Below are 22,675 nucleotides of genomic sequence, written 5' to 3'. Positions count from 1 at the left end.
AGACATACTTTGGGAATGGACAGAGAGCCATGAAACTGCTTTTAAGTCTGTAAAAAATGCTATTGCAGACACAGCAACACTAAAATATTTTGATCCAGATCAAGCAGTGGTAGTACAATGTGATGCCTCAGAAACAGGCCTTGGAGTCACACTAATGCAGGATAAACAGCCAATCACATATGCAGAGCTTTAACTCTAACAGAGCAAGGATATGCTCAAATCGAAAAGGAACTACTAGCTGTAGTATTTGGGTTGGAGAAATTTCACCAGTACACCTACGGTCGACAAGTAGTGGTGCAGTCAGATCACAAGCCTTTAGAAAGTATTACAAAGAAGCCTCTACTGAATGTCCCAAAAAGACTGCAGCGTATGCTTTTAAGGCTTCAGAAATACGATTTTTACATTTGTTACTGTCCAGGGAAGAATTTACTGATTGCAGATGCCCTAAGCAGAGCTTACTTACCCATCACAAATGAAGAAGAAAAAGACATTGAAAGCGTGTGAATATCTGTCTGTCAAAATACAGACTGAAACAAATACAGATCGGCACAGAGGATGATAAAACTCTACAGATCTTAAAGAGTGTCATCTTGAAGGGATGGCCGAAGTACAAGCAACATGCTCCTATGGAAGTTTCTCCATTTTTTCACATAAGAGATAAACTCTCTGCGCAGCATGGTATCATCTTCATAGGAGAAAGGGGTGTTATACCGGTATCCCTCAGAAGAGACATAATAGAAAGATTACACTCTACTCACTTAGGTGTAGAAGGATGTCTACGTCGTGCACGAGAATATGTTTACTGGCCTGGAATAAATGACCACATAAAAAAACTTTATAGCACAGTGTGAAATATGTGCGTCATGCAATGATAAGCAACCGAAAGAGACATTGCAACCACATACAATTCCAAACAGACCATGGTCAAATGTAGGAACTGATCTGCTCATGTGGAACGACAAAGAATATCTGGTAACTGTAGACTATTTTTCCAACTTTTGGGTGATAGACTACTTACAGGACACAAGAGCAAAAAACAGTAATTAGAAAACTCAAGGCCCATTTTGACAGGTATGGCATTCTTGATATTGTGTTCTCTGACAACACTGCTCAATTTACATCTGAAGAGTTCAAAAAATTCAGGGAGAGGTGGGAATTTGAGCACCAAACATCATCTCTAGGATATCCTCAGAGTAATGGTAAAGCAGAGTCAGCAGTAAAAACAGCCAAAAGACTCATGCAAAAAGCAAAACAGGCAGGTACAGATATATACCTGTCTATACTGGACCACAGAAACACGCCCACACAAGGCCTAGACACCAGTCCAGCACAGCGGCTTATGATTAGACGTACAAGAACACTCTTACCAACTGCAGGTCAACTACTAAAGCCAAAACTTGTGGGCAATGTTAAAGTCAAACTGAAGAAGAATCAAGATAAGCAAGCTTTCTATTACAATAATAACAACAATTACAACAATTAATCTGTAAAAGATCTGCCTGTTCTCCAGAGAAATGAAAATGTACGGATTCAGCCAATGGGCAAATATCACAAACACTGGAAAAAGGCGAAGATCGTCCAGAAAATTGCACCACGGTCCTATGCAATTTTAACAGAGGAAGGAAGAATATTGAGGAGAAATAGGTGACATCTGAGAAAAACACAAGAAAGAGAGGTTACAGGGCCAGAGGAACAATATAAAGGCACTCAAAGCAATGAGACTTTGAATACCGGCAACAGAGAAACAGAAACTGCTGAGGAGCAAGGGGAGGTCTCTGGTCGGAGACAGCCAGTCCCAGAAAATAGATTGCCAGAATCAGAAGAACACCAAGATTTGTGTGAAGAAACCTCATATGTTACTCGAGCGGGCAGAACAATCAGAAAGCCAGCCCACCTCAAGGATTACATCTAACTTATAGTTATGTTCTACTTGTTCATGTTCACCATTTTGTGATAGTTAGATTTCATTGTTGCTTCATTTAAAAGGGAAAGGATGTAGCAATATGTTATATGCTGTATATGGTCTCTAGGGGTCTCACTACTGAGATACCGGTACAACTTTATTATTGCATCTCGTTGGTGGGGGTTGAGGAAGTAGTTATATACATATATATAGATTTATGTAATGGCAGCAGGAATGAACACCGAATAAAGATGTCTGCTACTAACTACTGTGTGTGAGCATCTGGAGCAGGACCAACTAACAGAACAGAGCCGGGTTGTCTCCCCATGTAAAGAACCTATGTTTAGCCCTCCACAAAGATTTCTCTGCTTTGGGTCAGACAATAATTCCTAATCTCCCATTAAATGTAAAGATCTTTGGAACTCCCCAGTGACTCATCCTGTGCAGAAGACGCCGGAGCATGAAGAAAAAAGACAGGGATCGCGGCGATGGATGACGCAAGGTGCCGGCGGATCAGGTAAGGGCTGTATTTCCTAATTTTTCCCATATATTTACCTACCCCTAGTGTGACTTAGGGTTACGGCTTTTAGCAACTTTTTTCTACCCCGAGTCACACTCGGGGTTACCTCTAGGGAGGTTAAAGGATATATACCAATTTTTTGACAATAAGTGGTCTTCAATTTTTATGTGAGATTTTAATTTTTTTAATTGTATTTTAACTGTTATTTATCTGAAAATCTCAGCTTTTTTCTCTGTCACCTAATTGTGTAGAATGATCTCTTTTAATTTTTGGCCTAGGTTTTTTTTAGAATGTGGCAATCTAATTTATTGATTGATGTCTGTGAGGGAGTAATTTAAAAAAAAAAAAAAAAAAAAAAAAAAAAAAAGTTCCTTGCAATGCCTCAAATAGACAGCAGGTGGTAGCATTGCAAATAAAACTGAATTACCTTCATATCTGACTGCTTATTCAATATCATCACCCTGGACAAATATACACTGAAGAAATCCCTGTACGGTAAGTACTTGCAGCATAGTAGGGGATGAAAATGTGCAGATTGTTCATGTTGTACTGACATTAATAGTAAATGTTAAGCCAGAAAAGGGGTTATAACCCTGAGCAGTATTTTTGTTGTTGTCTGCGTACTTCCTGCCCTAAGGGGAAAAAATTACCACTTATGTTGGATTATCTCTAAATTGCTGTATTAGTGGTAGTGGTCACCAGGACAAGTAAATGGGGAGAATCTCCCCAGTAAGGGACACAGGGAGCAACAAAAACAGGATCCCAACTTTCTAACAATACCTGGTTCTGCTTATTTAGTTAGGAACTGACATGAAAGCCAACTCATCTTTTACCAGAAGAGTCCACGTTTTTGTTTGAAATGTATCTCCCACCAAAATGTTTATTTTTTTGAGTTTTGGCTTGAATAGAGAATGATTATAAACTCAGTTTACTGGGAAGCTTTACACGAACTTCCTTTCCCAGAGACACAACAGGAAGTGAGGAGAAATCTCTTTCTTTTTTGCCACAATAAAGAGATTTTGTTCCCAATAAAAGATTGTAGGTCACTTTCTTGCCAATTGACAGCAATAGTTACATGGTAGGTTAGGTTGAAAAAAAGACATAAGTCCATCAAGTTCAATCACTAGGGAAATAAACATATCCCAGATACAAAACCCTATAAGACATAGTTGGTCCAGAGAAAGGAAAAAAAACCCTTGTACAATTTGCTTCAACAGGGGAAAAAAATTCCTTCCTGATTCCATGAGGCAATTGGATGTTCCCTGGATCAACAGCCACTGTTATTTTTACTTTAAAGCCTTAACCCCCCTGGCTTTCTAATTCTGACAGTTTTTGATGCAAAAAGTGATCCTATATTTTTTTTGCATATAAATTTTTGTTTATATTGTAGGCCTGTAATTCTTAGGATTAACTCCCGGGTATAATATTTATATTAATTTATTATAATCATAAATTATAGTATAATACATAATTATAAATCATAATTATAAAAAATAATGAAATAATAGACCACAATGTAATTTATCAAAAAAAAAATATGTTATCAAAAATTTACCACTGAAATTTTCCAAACAAGGGTGCAATATTATTGATAAATATTAATATAAAATAAATGCAAATTTTAGAAAAAAAATATTTAAATTTTTAGTAGACACCCTGGGTGTGGTAGATTTTGAAGCAGGGTGCTGCACAAAGTCCAACACCACAGTCAGGGCAGTAGAACCTGGTTTCTTTGCGTTTCTTCCTTCCTCTGTCATCGGTCTTTGAGCAGCAAACCACGCACATCCTTGTAGGTGCTGCCTTTTTCTGGGTTGGTGGGATGTATTCAGTGAAGTGACCACCGGTCAGGCGTTCTGGGTTGACAACGGTGGAAGCACGACGTCCAGTAGGTTCTATAGGCATCTGTTCTGTGTTGCAGGAGGAACTCATAAAGCTCAGGAGATGTGTAGAAATTGTCAGTTGTGACACAATAGCCCTGACCTAGCAATGGCTCAATGAGGGATAGCACTGAAGATGTGGCCAATCCATAATTGCTGTATCTGGGTTTGAACTGTGTCCCTTTTCCAGTGTACAGTACCAAATTCCAGATGTAGCCCGATGAGGATTCGCACAGCATATACGTTTTCACGACAAATTGTGCCCTCTTTGACGCAATGTACTGCACCCAGCTGAGCCTCCCCTTGTAAGCCGTTAGACTTTCATCAATGCTGACATCTCTTTCTGGCACAAAGGTTTGCTGGAAATTTTGTAGAATCATCTGAGACACTTTCCAAATTTTCTTGAGTTTTGGTGCAGGATGGGTAGTCTCATCAAATTCTTCCTTCGTTGCGATGTGAAGGTACTTCATGATGAGGGAAAAGCTGTATTCTCGCATGACTTTGCCAAACAATGGAGTGGCAATCATTTTTTCTTGAACCAGTACCACTTCTGCAGGGGTTTGCCCACAACTCCCTGCAGGATCATCAAGCCCAAAAACAGCCAAATGTCATCCTTGGTCACAGGTTCCCACTTTCTGCTTCTTGCAAACCTCAGGTGTGGAGGACCTTGTTGTTGTCCAGCGTACCTGCATAAAAAAAAAAAAAAAAAGGTTTTTTTTTAGTGTGAAGGTTGCAAGTAATATGTTAGCAAACACAGAGCAGCATACATGTTGGCAAAAAAAAAAAATAAAAAAGTTAGCACAGAGCAGCACACATGTTGGCAAAAAAAAGATTAGCAAAAATTTTCTAAAAGTTAGCAAACACAAAGCAGCATACATGTTTTCATAAAAAAAAAAAAAAAAATGACCAAAAAATTTCAAAAAGTTAGCAAACACAGGGCAGCACATGTTTGCATAAAAAATTTAGCAAAAAATTTCAAAAAGTTAGCAAACACAGGAGTGGCTTACCTGTTTGTCTCTGCAACAATTTTTTCAATAACTTTATCGGTCAAAAACCCTTTCAGGTATGCCAGGAGGTCGTCGCATTCAGCCTCAATTTTCATCCCAGGTGCGCCGGTGAATGGAAATCTTGGCGGTGCTGCCTGGTCCACATCAAAGTCAATGGAGCACCATGTGCGCACAGCATTGACCTCAGGTTCAGTATCGTCGCTCAGTTCACTTTTGCTGTCCGATGACAAATTTCCTGGTGAATCACTATCGCTCGATCCCACTAGGGACTCCGAATCGCTATAGCTGCGTTCAAATTCCTCCAAAACAGCGATTGTGCCGGCGAGATGCCTTTTGGATGCCATGCGGTCTCCAGCAATCAGTCAGGAACAACAAGGTTGATGACAAAGTGATGAAATGATACATTCAGGAAGTGATTTATAAGCCATTAAAAGGTGAGATCAAGGTCAGGGCTAATAGTGGGCAAAATGTAAATCAGGGCACTTGGCAATGATACTTGGTGCACTAAAATGTGTTTTTATACTTTTATTTTCTGTTTTGTTGTGTTTTTACTGTAAAGACATAGTAATCTGCTTTTAAATTTCCGCCCCCACAATCTTGCCGGTGATGTGGTGGGAATGTCCCACCGCTGGCATCACCCTCGGAATTTATTATTGGTGATCGCATCTGCAGTTAGATGTGATGCACCATGCAGAAATCCTGCATGGTGCATCGCATCTAACTGCGGATGCAAGCAGCAGGGTGGCGGGGACCCGGGCGGCATTTAAAAGCAAATTACACGGTAATCTGCTTTTAAATTTCCCGCCCAGCCACGCCCCCCGACAGAGGCGCCTCGGCATCACAGCAGGATCGTCCGATCGCCGCTGGAGCACGGGGCAGAGGTAAGGGGGGCTCCCAAAGTTACCCCGAGTGTGACTCGGGGTTACAGCTTTTTGCATGTTTTTTCCACCCCGAGTCACACCCGGGATTACCACTAGGGGAGTTAATACCCAGTTATATTCTGTGCTTCTAGAAAAACATCCAGCTTTTTCTTAAAGCAATCTAAAGTACTTGCTGAAACTACTTACTGAGGGAGCCGATTTCACATTTTCACAGACCGTACAGTGAAGAATCTCTTCCTTAACCGGAGACTAAATTTCTTTTCTTCCCGACGCAAAGAGTTCCCTCTTGTTCTTTGTAATAATCTCAGTGAATATTGGGGAAGAGAGTTTTCTATATGGACCATTTATATATTTATACAGGGTGATTATATCCCCCCTTAAACGTCTCTTCTCAAGAGAGAATAGATTCAGTTCGGCTAATCTCTCCTCATAGCTGAGCTCCTCCATTCCTTTTAATAATTTAGTTGCCCTTCTCTGCACTCTCTCAAATTGTGTAGAATGATCTCTTTTAATTTTTGGCCTAGGTTTTTTTTAGAATGTGGCAATCTAATTTATTGATTGATGTCTGTGAGGGAGTAATTTATTAGTGGCAGTTCATTTGCCTGTGTGTAGCAGAAACTAAATAAGCAGATATGTAAAAAAAAAACAATGTCCTTTTTGTGAACTGGTGCCCAAAACTGAACTGCATATTCCAGATGTGGTCTGAACAATGCTTTGTACAGGGGCAGGATAGGATAATGTCTCCATCTTTGCAGTCTATTCCTCTTTTAATACAAGAAAGTACTTTACTAGCTTTAGGTATTGCAGCTTGGCATTGCATGCTGTTATTAAGTCTATGATCCGCCAGAACCCCCAGATCCTTTTCCATTTCCGAACCCCCAAATGTATTCCCCCTAGACAGTATGAGGCATGCATGTTGTTAGCTCCCAAGTGTATAATTTTACATTTATCTATATTAAATGTCATTTGCCACTTGGCTGCCCAATCAAAAAGTACATCCAGGTCCGCTTGTAGATTATAGACATCCTGTATGGACTTAATTCCATTACATAGTTTGGTGTCATCTGCAAACACAGAGATGGTAGATACTTTTAATCCCAAACTCTATATCATTTATAAAGTTGTTAAACAGTAAAGATCCCAACACTGAACCCTGGGGTACACCACTAATAACCTTAGACCATTCAGAGTATGAATCATTAATTACAACTCTCTGGATGCAATCTTCTAAACCTATCGATCCTAACTTGCATAAAACCATCTGTGGGGTACAGTGTCAAATGCTTTAGCAAAGTCCAAGTACACTATATCAACTGCTATTCCACTGTCTACACGTTTACTTACTTCCTCAGAGAGTAATTTTACAACTTCTGTCTTTCTTGAAGCCATGCTGACCATCACTTATATTATGATTTTCCTAGCAGAAACTCCCCCATGTGGTTCTTTATCAAAACTCTCTAAGACCTTTTCAACTATGGACGTTAAACTAACGGGTCTGTAGTTACCTGGCAATGTCTTTGCTCTCTTTTTGAAGATAGGAACCACATTGGCCTTCCAGGCCAATCCATCGGTACCTTGCCAGTGACTAAAGAGTCTCTAAAAATTAGAAATAATGGCTTTGAAATAACCAAGCTCAGCTCTTTGAGGACACGTAGATGTAATCCATCAGGTCCTGGTGCTTTGTCAACCTTAAATTTTCCCAGCTGTTTCTCAGTCATATCAATTCTGAGCCAATAATGTTTCTCATTTAAGGCAGTGACATTGCTATTATGAATTTGGACTTGAGCTCTGCCCTTTTCCTTCGTGTACACAGAGCTAAAAAAAAGTGTTTACCAACCCAGTGACATCCTTTAGGGGGCCTACATGCTCAGATCTGATCTTTTTGCTATTGATATATTTGAAAACATTTTGGGGGTTTGCCTTACTTTCCTTTGCAATCTGTCATTCATTTTAAAGTTTAGCACATTTTATCCTCTTTTTTACATCTTTTGTTATATTCTTTATAGGTTTCAAATGATGAAGGTGATCCTTCATTTTTATATTTTTGGAATGCCCTTTTCTTGTTCCTCATTGACTTTTTTAACATCAGCTGGGAGCTACATAGGTTTAAATTTTAGCCTTTTAAATGTATTACCCATTGGAATATATTTTTCAGTTTTCTTTTGTAGAACAGACTTGAAACATTCCCATTTCTTTTCTGTGTTCCTTGAGGACAATATTGTCTCCCAGTCCAAGTCACAGAGAGCCGCCCTTAATAATGGAACATTTGCTCTCCTAAAATTAAATGTTTTTATCTTTCCTGTTTTTTCTTCCTGTGTACAGCTTACATTAAATGAAATCATATTATGGTCACTGCTACCCAGATTCTCTTTTGCACGTGTTATAAGTTCTGCATTGTTAGAAAGAACTAGGTCCAGCAGAGTATCATTTCTAGTTGGGGCTTCTATAAACTGTACCATAAAATTATCTTGTAATAAATTCACAAATTTCCTTCCTATTGCTGTTCCTGTAGTGCCATTACTCCAGTCAATGTCAGGGTAGTTGAAATCTCCCATGATTAAACACTTCCACTTTTTGCTGCTTTTTCTATCTGTGCTAGTAGTTGATTTTCTATTTCTTTCTTAGCCCTGGGGGGCCTATAGCAGACTCCAATTATGAATTGTGTGTTCTTCAACCCCACATTCAACTCCCCCTATAATGCCTCAACCTCATCGCTTGTTTCCTCCGCAATTTCTTCTTTCACATTCACTTTGAGATCACTTCTCACATACAGACAGACACCACCACCCTTTAGTTTGACTCTGCCTTCTCGAAAGAGAGTATACCCAGGAATATTGACAGCCCAGTCATGCGAAGAACAAAGCCAGGATTCTGCAATACCAACTAAGCCATAATTCTCCTCACTCATTAAGGCTTCCAACTCCCCTATCTTGTTTGCTAGCTAGACTTCTAGCATTGGTGAACAGGCTCTTTAAACCATTCCTGCTTTTACCATCATTGTCTGCCAAATCCTTTTGTTTTTAGTACAATTAGTACTGCATTTTTCATGGCAATGAAAATCTACAGGTTCGCTTTAACGTCAGCAGTCTGTACCTCCTGACCTAGTGCTTATTCTGTATTGGCAGTAGGTAATCTCCAGCTTTGTGTGTTCTCATCATATGCTTAGCCTGGACCTCCCGGATTTGAGACAGGCACATTCCAAAATAATTTAACCAAATAACACAAAGAATATATATATATATATATATATATATATATATATATATATATATATATATTACTCAACATTTGTTTGCACAACCAATTACTTTACCACACATTACACCACATTACTCCCTGGTTGCAGCTACTGGAAGGCTTTACCACCAACAAAACAATACATTTCTGCCACTTGAGTCTGCCCAGGATTGATAATTTTTGCCCCCAGTTACCATACCCTTAAGCTACGTACACACGTCAGATTTTTATCGCCCGATAATCGGCATCGGCCAATTATCGGGCGAAAATCTGCCGTGTGTACAGTCGGTGTCGTCCATCGTCCGGNCGACCGACCTGCCGGATCCACGGACGATGGACGACAGCCGATCCTAATGAAAGGGAAGGGGAGAGCGCGCAGCAGGGTGCCGCTCCGTCGCTCTCCCCCTCCCCTCTCCATAGAGCATGAACGGTGCTGTATGTACAGCATCGTTCATGCATCGTGCACACCCTTGTCGTTGGAAAGGATCGTGAAAGATCCTTTCCAACGACAAAAATTGGAAGTGTGTACGCAGCTTTACTCAGGTGCCGATATCATCCCCACGCGGACTCTTCTCCACTTCCCTTCTTGGCACCATGTCTGACCAAACCACTACCATAATCAGGAAACCCACTCGCATCCACAACAAAATACCACTTGATGTTATGTATGAGGTCCCGCATGAACCTCAATCCCAAATCGTTACCTCTTGCATGGATTACCACCACATCTGGAAGCCTGTCCAGCTGAGCAAACCGATGTATTTCTGGCAGCACTCAACTCCAGGCATGCCTATTTACCTCAAGGACCCCACCTCCCTGAACAATCCTAGCTGCCATCCGTTGGGTAACACATCTACTCTTCTCGCCCCCTAATAGACATAGGAATGTCCCACAATCCAAATGAGGTAGCCAGCCACACCTTAAAAAACAAAAAAAAAATAAATCAGAACAAACGCCAACAGCCCTCAAACTTACATACACGTTGACTCCCCCACTCCCTCCCCCCCCCACACAAAATGAAAATTCACACCCCAGCCCCTCCATGGTTCTTCAGGCTAAATGGTGACACACATATAATCAGTAACGATGGGATTCCAAACCTCAACAGACAGCCTCTGTGGTCGCCCCAATCCTGAACATCTGCCAAACATTTCTTGAAAACTAGTAAACACTGGAAAACGAGAAAAGGAAAACCACAACCATGCTGGTCTATCTTTGACCTCCTGATAAACAACCGCAGCCCCTCTGTCCTCACAACTTACCTCCTCAACAAACAACCAACCCATCGGGTTACTATTAGGGCTAATCAATTCCTCCATCCGAAGAGCTTCAAAAAAGGCCACTACAAATGCCGCCCTAAAAAAACAGACTTTGTAACTCAATTTTCACCCTCCAAACAACCCAACAAGTCAATCATTAAGGAAAACATAACTGGACGCCTCAAATCCTGAACCTTCCCACTTATATATAGCCTCCTAACATTTGCAGCACTATAGACTCTTTTGTGACATCCTGCAAGCCCCTCAATTTAAATGAAAAAGCCAAACCGGCTATCCTTCCATTCACTGAAGACACAGAAAAAGCCCTTGATACAATACTCACACAGTCAGCACAAGACCAACCCGCTTTTCAGACGAGCGGAGCCGTCCAACTGATGCTCATAGTGCAAACCATGTCGCCTCACTGAGTCTCTTCTGTATCAATCCAGCAATGACTTCAGGGGAATCAGCAATAACCTGGAGTTGCAAGGAACACAATCCAGCTCCACCTCAGGGGCCAACCCCACAAACTTATCCCACTGAAATCAAGACAGCATCAGCAATGGAATTAGCCACACCTAGTATATGTTCCACTACCATATTAACTGCAAACACAGTAGCACCAGATACAATAACTGCATCACTGGCCCCGACTAGGTCAAGAATCTAATGACAGCCTGCACCATCCCTAGATAGTCACAGTAAAAGCAGCCATAAGCCTGTGCTCCACCGCCCCCAGAAATACACTCCATACCTGCTCGCACCAGCCACATCCATAAACAGGTCAAAATCAAAACTGGTAATGGGACCCTCCCACCACCATGACTGACCATTATGTGATTCTGTAAACCAATTCCAAACCCGCAAGTCCTCCCGAAGCTCCTTAATTTAGAGTTGCCAAAAGTTGCCACTGCCAACTACTTGCTGAAAACACGCTCCATGAGCACAATTTGTCAAATTGAGCTTGCCCAAATGGGGATTGCACCACCCACACCTGCATCTTGTGCCACCCCACAGCCTCCTGCACCTCTCACCACACATCCACCAACTTATCCTCTGGCAGCCTGCACTTCACAGCAACAAAATCAATCACAATCCCCAGAAAAATGATGATTGTGCTCTGGCCCTCCATATTATGCATCACAAGGGGCACCTCAAAACGCTTTGGCATACGCTAACAAAACCCTGCTTTTCGATGGCACAATTCATAAAAAAATATCAAGGTAGTGAATCAGAGACTCTACTTCCCCCCTCACATGGCCCACTCCAAACAGAAATTTTTCAAAACATGCAAGATATGGAACAGCCGATAGGCAAACACCTGTCAACAAAAAATTCCTCATTGCATGTACACCCTTTGGGGGGGTCAGCTCAATAGTGGTAGGCACAGCAGTCAGAGACAGTGATACAACGGCACAGTTCACACAGAGATTTGCCTGTTTTCTTTATTTTCATCCACAAGCAAAATATAACGCCTTTACATACAGGCAAAAACACAAAATTAATTCCTGCTCGGCTGAGCACTAACTAAACACAAGATCACCCTTTCTATACGGGTAGCCTACTACCAGCCACACGACACAACTCAAAGTAAACTTGCAGTGTCCTTTTTGTCATTTTAGCAGGCTTCGGCAGCAATGGTGAAAGACAGTCTGTTCAACCAGTCCCCCCCCCAGGAATTAGCTGATCTCCATCACCTGGCTGAGAGCTATATAAGAAACCTGTTTTGGACAGGAAGGGAATGAAGAGCCCCACTACCAACCCGCTCATCATTCCATAAAAATCCAGACCCGACAACACCATTTACCAAAGTCCTCAGCAAACAATGTTTTGCTAAGGCAACCCATCTTTCCTGGATTTCTGATATCTCACCCAGCATTTTCTACTTGAGATATCCACTTCCTGTAGCCTAGTACATGTATATGAAAGAGACCTAGGCGAAATATAACGATTTTCTACTGCTTTTCCAATCACTGTCTCACAACCCCAACAGCCTTAAACTCTCTGGGTGTACCGGCAACAACTAAAAGGCGACCTCAATGTCCATCTTAGCTATCAACACCCCCCTCCCTAGGCACTGAACCCACATAATAGCCTCATGGAATGAGTTATAAGACAATAAACAGAGCCCAGACGCAATAGCATCATTTACCAACCCCCATGAGACTGATGGTGAATAGGTCAGACTTTGTTCTGACTCTTTCTTTGGCACCACCCATAGCGGAGACACTACCAGATCTGCCAAGGGCGGGGCTGCAAATGGGCCATCCCTGGCTTATTAGCTAGCTCAGACACAGCACTTAGCTTTATCATATCTCCACTAGTGCCAAGCCCCTTATCTTTGTTGAGCATTTCCTCTACAGCTGCTGTTGAATTCAGTGCTTCCCCTGTCCAGCTCCTGTGTTAACCCCTTATTGACCAGTCTGATGTTTCCCTGCCTGTTCCCTTGTGCTGTTCTAGTGTTCCTCTGTGTCTGCAGTATCCCTGTGTCTCTTGTTGCTTCCAGTGACTCCTGTGATTCCCTATGTCTGCAGTGGCCCCCGTGTTACCGATGTCTATTTCCTGGATTTCTGGTTCTTGATTCTGATCCCTGGCTTGTTCCTGGCCTTCCTTGCTTGCTGCCTGCCTCACCCCGGCCTTCTTTGACAGTTCTCTTTCCTAGTGATTTTATACTGGGCATCATCCTGGCCACCTTGGTGTGCCCCTTGATCGCAACCTGGAAGTAACCAGCAGCACAACATGCTCACCACTAGAAGTCCTGGAATAAACCTGGTTACTGCTTGGACTCTGTGCCTTGGCCCTTCTCATAGCTCACACCACCTCTGCAAGCCATAGCTCCCCCTTCTGGCCCTGTCTCTCCAAGTGTGACATCCTGCGGTATGGGGTGACCTTGGCCACCTTGGCGTGTTCCAACTCTTCCTTTTCCATTCTCCATATGATAAAATAAATAAACAATATCCAGCAGGGATGGAAGGAACTCATCAGAATGGTCACAGCAGGTGTGCAAACCTGGGGCCCCTCATAATGTGATCTCCAAGAACCAAGTGTCCCTGGGAGATACCAGGGACTGGCAACAGTGGTTCAACCCTTCACAATTTACCAAACACTGAATTATCCAATTCAAGCAGACTTACCCTTAATTTTTTTTAGTGTTTGTTTTTTCAAAATCGATTTGGTTAGCAGGAATGGGACCCCGCTGGGGGGGGGGGGGTTGTACCGGCCAGAGCCGCGGACTATGTCTCCTGTATGGAATTGCAGCCTAAGGGCGGTGGGCAGGTTGTCCTTTTGAACACAACCCACCCACTCTCCCACCCCAGGCTCAGACCTGCAATAGGAGTGTGTGCAGGTTCTGGTATCATGACGTCACTCTGGGGAAAGTTTCTTCCCCTCTAGATGACACATAGGCAGCGGTGTAGTGGGGTGGGTCATAGATTGTACTGTGCCCTTCTTCTTTTTTTACGACTACACCCCTGGTTGAGACCCCTTTTTGCATGCAGCTGCAGTCGATTGCAGTGCAGTTCACATACACAACATGCTAGGCTTGTCCACAGCAGTTGTGGTCTGAAGAGCTTCACCGCAGCCACAGCCATGTGCAAATGTTGCCACAATGCAATTTGCCTCTCCTTGCCATGCAGCAGCATTATACTGTGCAGCCAGGAACTGTTAGCCGTGCAGTTTCATACTGCAGCTCTAAAAAGTTCCTTGGTGTTGGGGAGTAGTTACAGGCAGTCACTACTACATTTTTTCAAGCATTTGCGAGCAGCCAAATAGTTCCTTTTTTTTTCACCTTTTTTTAAGAACTAAAACCACTTGTAAAATCTGCTTGCAAATGCAATTCCCTATGCAGCAGGGTTGATAAGAGTTTGCAAGTGCCACCAAAACTATGGAGGCTCCATTGGTGGCACATTGTCCCTAGGCAATGCATATAGCATCCAAATAAAATGAAAACACAGCAATACTGCCATCTTCTACTGTCTGTTAAATAAAGGATAATGAACCTGTTCAGTCAAAAGATAAATATTTTTTGGTAGTAACCACCTCAGCCATGCTTGCAGTAACAGCCATTCTGAATCTTCCCTTGATTTAAACAATACAAAAAAAAGTGATGAACCACAAGCTGCCATCCATTCAAAAAACTGCCAAACTAACCATTGTATGAAACCAGTCCACCAAAAAAATTCAAGTAAATCGAAAAAAATTCATACAATAAATGAAAACAGCATTAACCGGTCTAGAGAAGAGTTTAGATTACCAATCACATAGAAAGGATGTGTGGTCATCATTTGACTTCCAAGGAAGGAGGCCATGTTGCATGATGAACAGTCAGTGCATTAGCTGCAAACATAAAAAACAAAATTTAAATTGACACGGCAATAATTATAACAGCGTTTGCCATTTTTACCTAAAAAAATAAAATAAAATGCTTACAAAAATTTTTTTTTTTTTTTTTTTCCTGCATACAAACCATAAGGTGGTATAATTAGTAGTTTAGAGGTATTTTCTTGTGTGGAATGAGCGGCCTAATCCCCACCCCCACTCGTTCTCCTCCTGGCTCCCGGCTCACAATAGCTGCATGGAAGGAACACAGACAGCCTCAGTTAATCTAGCAGTCACCATGGGAACGCTGGTGGAGATCCTGCCTGTACCAGTAAAGGATTCCCAGCATTTCATTCATCACTTAATTTGAATTGCCAGCTCTGTCAGGTGACTTGGCACGCCACAACTCCCATTACAGGGTCTCCCACTGAGGCCATGTCAAATCTTCTAATATTAGGCATTCAGGTAAACATGCAATTTGACTGAGGATAAGCGCCATAATGCGGCCTGCTAAGTGGGGCCCCTTACTCCGTGCTTTGATAATCTGCTTTGATTTCTGCCTCTTATATTCATTTTCATTCATTTATCTTTTTAATCACATTGACTGGTTTGAGGACGGCAGCACAAAAAATGTTGCCCACCTGCCGCTATGCCATTATAACATGATTTCCGTCTTCCCTCTTCTTTTCTATTTTACAGGGAATGTTGGCTGTTGTACACAGGGCTGTGGAGTCGGAGTCAAGGAGTCAGAGACAATTTTGGGTACCTGGAGTCAGAGTCGATAAAAATGTACCGACTCCTGATAAATTTAAAATCTAATAAAAAAAAAAATACAGCAAGTTCAAATGTCCTATTTCACAAATAATAGTCATAAAGCCCAGTGCATAGTTGTAGTTCTACTAGTGTGAAGTTCCACTGAGCTTTTATACAACCTGACATTCACAATTATTGTAATCTGGATTATGTACATTACAAAAGGTTTTTTCATTTTATTTCAGATATAATGTGTTTAACCAGTTCATTTGAGTGTAAACAAGTGTAATGATGAAGGTGTAGGTGAGTGCTATGGCCTGATGTGTGTTCAGGTGTCCTGTCTGCACTCTCCCTATATGCTCCCATCCAGGGCTGAACTTTAACATCATTTTGCACACCACCTAATACTAGGAAGTTAGTTAAGTGCCAAATTGAGGCAAGTAACTGTTGCAGCCAGGGCTCCTAAAACAGATGCCATTTTGAAAAGACGTGCAGGACAAGGAGCCATTTTGGATCAAACAACATGCTGAGGAACCACTTATTTGATGGTAAAAGCATTTGCTTGAACTAAAAGACTTTATTGATGAACTGGACAATGAAAATATTTTATTAACTGAAAGCCAGTGGACACAAGTAAAAGCTCTGGAAAATCTACTTTCTATCTGAAGATTTAACACCTGGTAATTTCTTCTTGAAGTGGAAGAGCTTGATATATTTCCAGAACAAAATTGGAGGGTTATTAGCTGATGGCATTGTATCTTTAATGAAGAAAAGAGGGAATCTCTTACTGGATAATCAAATCTTGTTAGCTGCTATTTATATTGATCCAATGAGCCAAATTTTGTTGAGCGATGACCAGACTGATACTGCAAAAAAGGCCCTCTATGATGTAGCAGTTCGCACGAAGGGATTACTACCTGAAACACCACCACTGGATGAAGCGATGAGCACTGGTAACTTAGTGGAATTAGACTTTAAATCTTATTTTGACAAAATGGAACTTTCAACAGTAAATCGATGTCACATATGCGGGAAAGATAAACATCCAAAAAGTATCCAAATAAAGAGATTCCAGTAGGCCTTTTTTTAAAGAATTAAAAGAAGTAGAAAAGTATGATTGCTCATTGAAACTGACTGTAGAAAAAGCCATCTTTGTTTATCCCGAGATTATTAGTGATGTGGCTAGAACCGTAAGAGCAATGCCACCCACCCAAGTCAGTGTTGAAAAACTATTTTCAGCTCTAAAAATAATCAAGTCAGATTTAGGAGCTTCTATGAAAGAGGATCTGGCAGAAGCAATTCTGTTTCTTAGAACAACACTACATTGAGTTAGTTTTGGATTGCATTTAACAGCTATTCTAATCTACAACTATATTCCAAGTTTAATATATAAACTGTATGAGGTTTTCCAGCTTTTGTTTTTGTTCATGTAGTTAAGCTTTGTTTGTTTTTTTTTTACTACCCAAAAATTTGTTCATATTTTTAAACTGGTAAAGTTCCTGTTCCTGATTTTTATGCATGCTACGCTACTACTTTTGATAAAAACAATAAATAAAACCTTGTTGTTTTCATTTTTTTGTCTTTTGTTTAAACTGGCCAATACAGTAGAGGGTCAGCTTCCTAGCCAGTAGTTCTGTGGGTAAATGGCGTGTACCCTGTTTCCCCGATTATAAGGCACTCTCTTATATTTTTTAAAATGCTAAAATATGCCCTGGGTCTTATTTTCAGGGGATGTCTTATTTTTCCATGAAGAAGACTACAGTACACATTTATTGTTGAAAGTCACTCATGATCACTCATGTTCCATTGATTGTCCCCTTCTGATCACTCATGTGCCGCTCATATTCCCCTTCTGATCACTCATGTGCCGTTCAAATTCCCCTTCTGATCACTCTATGCCATTGATTGTCCCCTTCTGATCACTCTATGCCATTGATTGTCCCCTTCTGATCACTCTATGCAATAACTGTCCCCTTCTGATCACTCTATGCCATTGATTATCCCCTTCTGATCACTCTATGCCATTGACTGTCCCCTTCTGATCACTCTATGCCATTGATTATCCTCTTCTGATCACTCTATGCCATTGATTATCCCCTTCTGATCACTCTATGCAATGATTGTCCCCTTCTGATCACTCTATGCAATGACTGTCCCCTTCTGATCACTATGAAATGATTGTCCCCTTCTGATCACTATGAAATGATTGTCCTCTTCTGATCACTATGAAATGATTGTCCCCTTCTGATCACTCTATTCCATTGACTCCATTGTCCCCTTCTGATCACTTACCCGTAATTAACTGCAGGGATCTCCGTTAGTGCAGGGATCAGCAGCTTGCTTCCTTGTTCAGAATCGTGTGCAGGCTTTTTACTTTCAGTTTGGCTCAGGAATAGACACGCCCTGCAGCCAGCATCAGAGACACACACGCTGCAGCCAGCATAAAGGACACACACGCAGGATCAGATATCTCGAGCTGTCTTATAAACGGGTGAGTGTCTTATTTTAATTATTTTTTTAAAAATCGGGGGTGGCTTACTTAATGGGGATGTCCTAAAATCGGGGAAACACGGTATGTTGCCTTCCTTCAATCAACAGTGAAAATACATTGGCATATTAAATACAGAGGAGTCGGGGGTACCAGAAACTGAGGGGTCCGAGTCGAAGGATTTATCTACCGACTCCACAGCCCTGGTTGTTCAGCAGCAAAATAGGGGAGACTACATGGCAGGATTGCAGATACAGACTGGTCCTCAATTTGATCTAGGTAGATTGACCGTTTAATGCCCAACTAAGCCAAAAATTGGACAGGCAAATTTTATTAGCAGTCAGGATGGTGAGTAAATACAAACAGCAAATAGAAGCAAGATGGTGGATGAAATATCTGTTCTCTTTCTTTGAATTCAGCCAATATGGGGGGGGGGGGGGCGCAGTCAGTTATTGCCAACCTAACAGTCAGCAGACATCAGACAGCTTCACAGCTACAACCAATTATGATCATAATTTTTCAATATTTAATATTAAACAGCATTTATATAGTGGCAACATATTACGCAGCGTTGTACAATAAATAGGAGTTGTCGATGACAGACAGATACAGAAGGAAGAGAGAACCCTGCCCAAAGTAGGCTAATGGGGTTTTAGGTTTGTAAAATTAATTTTAAAATGATAATTTTCACTAATCATAGATTTGTTCAGTGTTGGCTTTTGTTGGGCTTTTTCAGTATACAGAATAGATCAATGTCTACTACAGTGTTTGGCAATCAGGGTTTTGTGGAACCATAGGGATCTTCCAGATGTTGCTAGGGTTACCTTGAGCAATGATTAATTTGCACTCCTCAGATCATTTTAGCTGACACCAATATTCATAATGAGGGTGACATCCTTCCTAATGGCCAGCAATGTAACAGGAATTCATCACACTGACCGCCACACTATCATACTGTGGGCTGTGGATATAGTAATTATAGAAGGGGTTCCCTAAAACCTGAAGGTTGTTTCAAGGGTTCCCCCATGTTCATAAAGTTGAGAAAGGCTGCTCCACTATTTTGCTGTGGTTGGGGCATTATGCAGGTTAAATAGGAACTCTACCTACCCTACAACTTAATATACAATACAGAAACATTGCTTCACCAATCACAATATTTGTGTGCCTCCCTAATATTTTGCTCCCTGGTAGGAGTGTAGAAGCACAACTTAGAGCTTAATAAACTAGAAATGCAAATCAACATATTGAGACAGCCATACTAAACTTTTTTACCCCAGAGCAAACCTTTAAATAAATTCCAGGTTTGCAGAATTAATATTATTTCTATTAAGCGCAAGAAAACCCTAAGAACTACTGAAGAAAATGTAGAATAGCACAAAACTATGGTAGTGAATAGCTGTGTTAAGTTGGCCCCCTGGTGCAATACAGTAAGGGCACAGTCATGTAAGCGTTTAAGGGCATCTGGCATGGGTTTTCAATTTAGCAGGCACCCTTTAAACACTCAGTACAAAACTCCACATTTCTCCGTCATGAGTGATTCTTGGCATGTATGACTACATGTATTCAATGTACCATCGACATGATTCATAACTGAGCTACATTAAAGAAAACATTTAGTTTACGGGAAAAAAAAAACCCATGCCAAATCAATTTGTCATTCTACGCCAATATTAGCTAAAAACGATGAATATAAAAACATTTTATTGATCGATTTAATGTTTTCCTCTAATCAGCTAAAAATATTGATTAGTGTATGGCTAACATAACACTATCTTTGGTTTACCTCTTCATATCACTGTGGTCATGTGAGATATTCACCTACCTGGGTGGGTCAATTCACATCAGAACTGTGAATTCAGGGGAAATCTTCCCTCCAGGGTCATAGACAGCAATATAACTTACTGGGGTTTTAAATAGAACTCCTAGCAATGCCTTTTAGTCAAAGTTAAAGCCTGGGATGGCTTGGAATCTGTTTTTAGGTTTTTACTTCCTCTCCCAGCGACCGAACAAGATAATAGAAGTTCTTAAATTGAGAGGCAGTCCCACATTTACCAGAAATACTGGAATATTCTCATTTTATTCGTGTGTGGTTGAATATTTTTAATTTTCTTACAACTTTCTCTCCCACTGACAAGGGCCAGCAAAGCAAACAATGAGGGTAGGATTTGTATTACACATTTGTACCTGTAATGCTTAAAAACAACACTAAAAAAACAAAGACTTTGTGAACGGTTTCTAAAAACCAAGAGTTACAGGGACACGTATTTTAAAAGAGTGAGTGGGGAGAACATATACTGTATGTATGGATATCCTTTAATATACCCAGGCCAGAGAGTTTTTGGTCTCTGTCTGGCTTGCAGTGGCCTACAGAGCCTAAATGTGGGTTGAACTGGGAATAATTTCTGATATAACCTCTGATATACGGATAATCATTTATCCATATATTGGTCATGTAAAGCAAATCGATGCATTTAGGCCAGGGGTCGGCAAACTCCGGTCTTTAGGCCAGATACGGCCTAGCCAGTAGTTTGTACCGGCCTAACGCCCCCTGGCCGACCCGGCCTAATGCCGGCCGACAACCTGCGGATCAGTCAGGGGGCGTCAGGAACTACCGGAGCTGCCGGTGCTCGGGGGCCGCCCCCTTGCAGTTGCTTCCCTGTGACCGGTGTTAATGGTGGTGGTCCGCAAGGAAATTTTGGTGGTACAGATCGCAGGCTCAGGGCGAGTGTGGGCAGGTTCTGGCATTTTGATGTGACTATATGGGAGGTTTCTACCCCTTTTAGTGACACCCGACTCCCTGCGTGGTCCAAAGTCGGTAAATTTAGTGGTCCGTGGGTCCAAAAAGGTTGGCGACCATTGTTCTAGAAATTTTCGCATTTTTACATTATGGTCCACAATGCATTGCTTCAGTGACTGTCAAGCATGCAAATGCTCTTTTGGCTAAACCCACTCTTTAATACATTAATTATTTGCCATAAAGAATGTTATTTTCACTTTTTTTTGCAATGCATCACAACACAAAGATGGTTCATCTTTATACATTGTAGTGGTTCAGATGCTTTATTACTATAAAAATTTCTGAAACAAATTTGGTTTAAAACAAATAGTGTAGAGTAAATGCCTTTTTCAGAGCAGGCCAATAGCTGGTGGTCAGTGGAACATTGCTAACTTGCGCTGGTGGTCAGCAAGTTCAAAAGAAACCCCAGCTGAGAATCCCTGCCGTATAGATTCAGGGAATATCTATTTATTTAGTGTTAACTAATTGTGTTAGCTATTTTTGGTATAGGGATAGATTTGTATTGGGTGCTTCATTTTTTTTCTAATTTTGTGTTTTTGTAGACTCCAAGTCTTGAACACCCAAAAATTAGTAAAGCAAAAAAAGCAAAAACATATAGTTGAAGATCATTCCAAGAGGCCTAGACAGAGTCATTTGGAGTGAATGAACGCAATGGGAAAGGGTTATGTATTCTGTGTACAACCTCATGTTTTTTATAGATTTTACACTACACTTCAATGTACTGAACAAACAACTACAAAGTGTAGGGAAAACAACAGAAAGGATGCTTTATGATATCAAAACATCTGAGCGAAAACTGCAGAAACTGTGAAACACGAGAGAAGATGGAAGGGATGAGAAATGACAGCACAGTTAGTTCTGAAAATGAAATCCTTAAAGTGTGGAATTCTCTGTCAAATAATTTTAAGTCAATGAAAGTTTGCTTTCCTTCCTTTGAATCACAATATGCTTGTGAGCAGCTGTTTTCAGCTTTGAATTATATCAAATCTGACACCAGAAACAGACTAACAGATGACCTGAGTGCTGCATGTGTTGCTCTCAAATTTACAAAGTATAAGACAAGGTTAGACAAATCAGCATGCATACAACAGCAAAAATCACAATATATGTTCAAAAGCATGCCAAATGCAAACTTTTACCTTTCAATAAAAACTTGTTTGTATCATTAAAAGCCCTGTTATTGTGTTTTTCTTTGAAGACAAAAGATGTTGATGTATGAGTTGTTTTTTCCAAACTAAAACCTCAGTATTCAGGTTAAATTGCCGTGCCAGCACTTTGCGATAAATAAGTGGGTTTTGGGTTGCAGTTTGGGCACTTGGCCTCTAAAAGGTTCGCCATCACTGCTCTAGAGGTTGCTAGGGTTTCCTTGGGCAATGAGCAATTTGTGCCCCACAGGTCAGCTTGACTGACAACACCCCACTAATGTACTGTGAGTTGTGGATATAGTAATAATAGCAGGGGTTCCCTGAATACCTTAATAAGTTATTTCAAGGGTTCCCCTGTGTTAAAAATTTTGTGAAACAGAATGTGCTCTCATTCATTCTGGCATGTGTGCATGAACACAGGGAAAGCTAAAGGTAGCTAAGGGCTTGCTGCTAAGGATGACTGGGGTTATTGGAGGAAGAGTGGTGGCCCC

The 22,675-nt window shown here is 41.1% G+C and overlaps 2 protein-coding genes across 2 annotated transcripts in view; one reads left to right on the top strand and one right to left on the bottom strand.

Moving 5' to 3' along the window:
- The window catches only part of LOC140343338 (ficolin-2-like), a 58,735-nt gene extending 43,221 nt beyond the window's left edge, over window positions 1-15,514 (bottom strand). Inside the window, exons 1-2 of the mRNA XM_072429989.1 lie at window positions 15,150-15,514; window positions 14,937-15,019 (exon numbers count right to left, since the gene is read on the bottom strand). Coding sequence (XP_072286090.1) covers window positions 14,937-14,991 — 55 coding nt within the window. The 5' untranslated portion in view covers window positions 14,992-15,019; window positions 15,150-15,514. The remainder of the gene's footprint in view (window positions 1-14,936; window positions 15,020-15,149) is intronic.
- Window positions 2,182-22,675, top strand: part of RALGDS (ral guanine nucleotide dissociation stimulator) — a 217,691-nt gene continuing 197,197 nt past the window's right edge. Inside the window, exon 1 of the mRNA XM_072429988.1 lies at window positions 2,182-2,420. The gene's annotated coding sequence lies outside the window, so the exon portion shown is untranslated. The remainder of the gene's footprint in view (window positions 2,421-22,675) is intronic.

This window comes from Pyxicephalus adspersus, chromosome Z, assembly GCF_032062135.1.
Source record: "Pyxicephalus adspersus chromosome Z, UCB_Pads_2.0, whole genome shotgun sequence".
Lineage (NCBI taxonomy): Eukaryota > Metazoa > Chordata > Amphibia > Anura > Pyxicephalidae > Pyxicephalus > Pyxicephalus adspersus.
The sequence above is the reverse complement of the archived record's forward strand: the minus strand, read 5'-3'. Positions and strand labels throughout refer to the sequence as shown.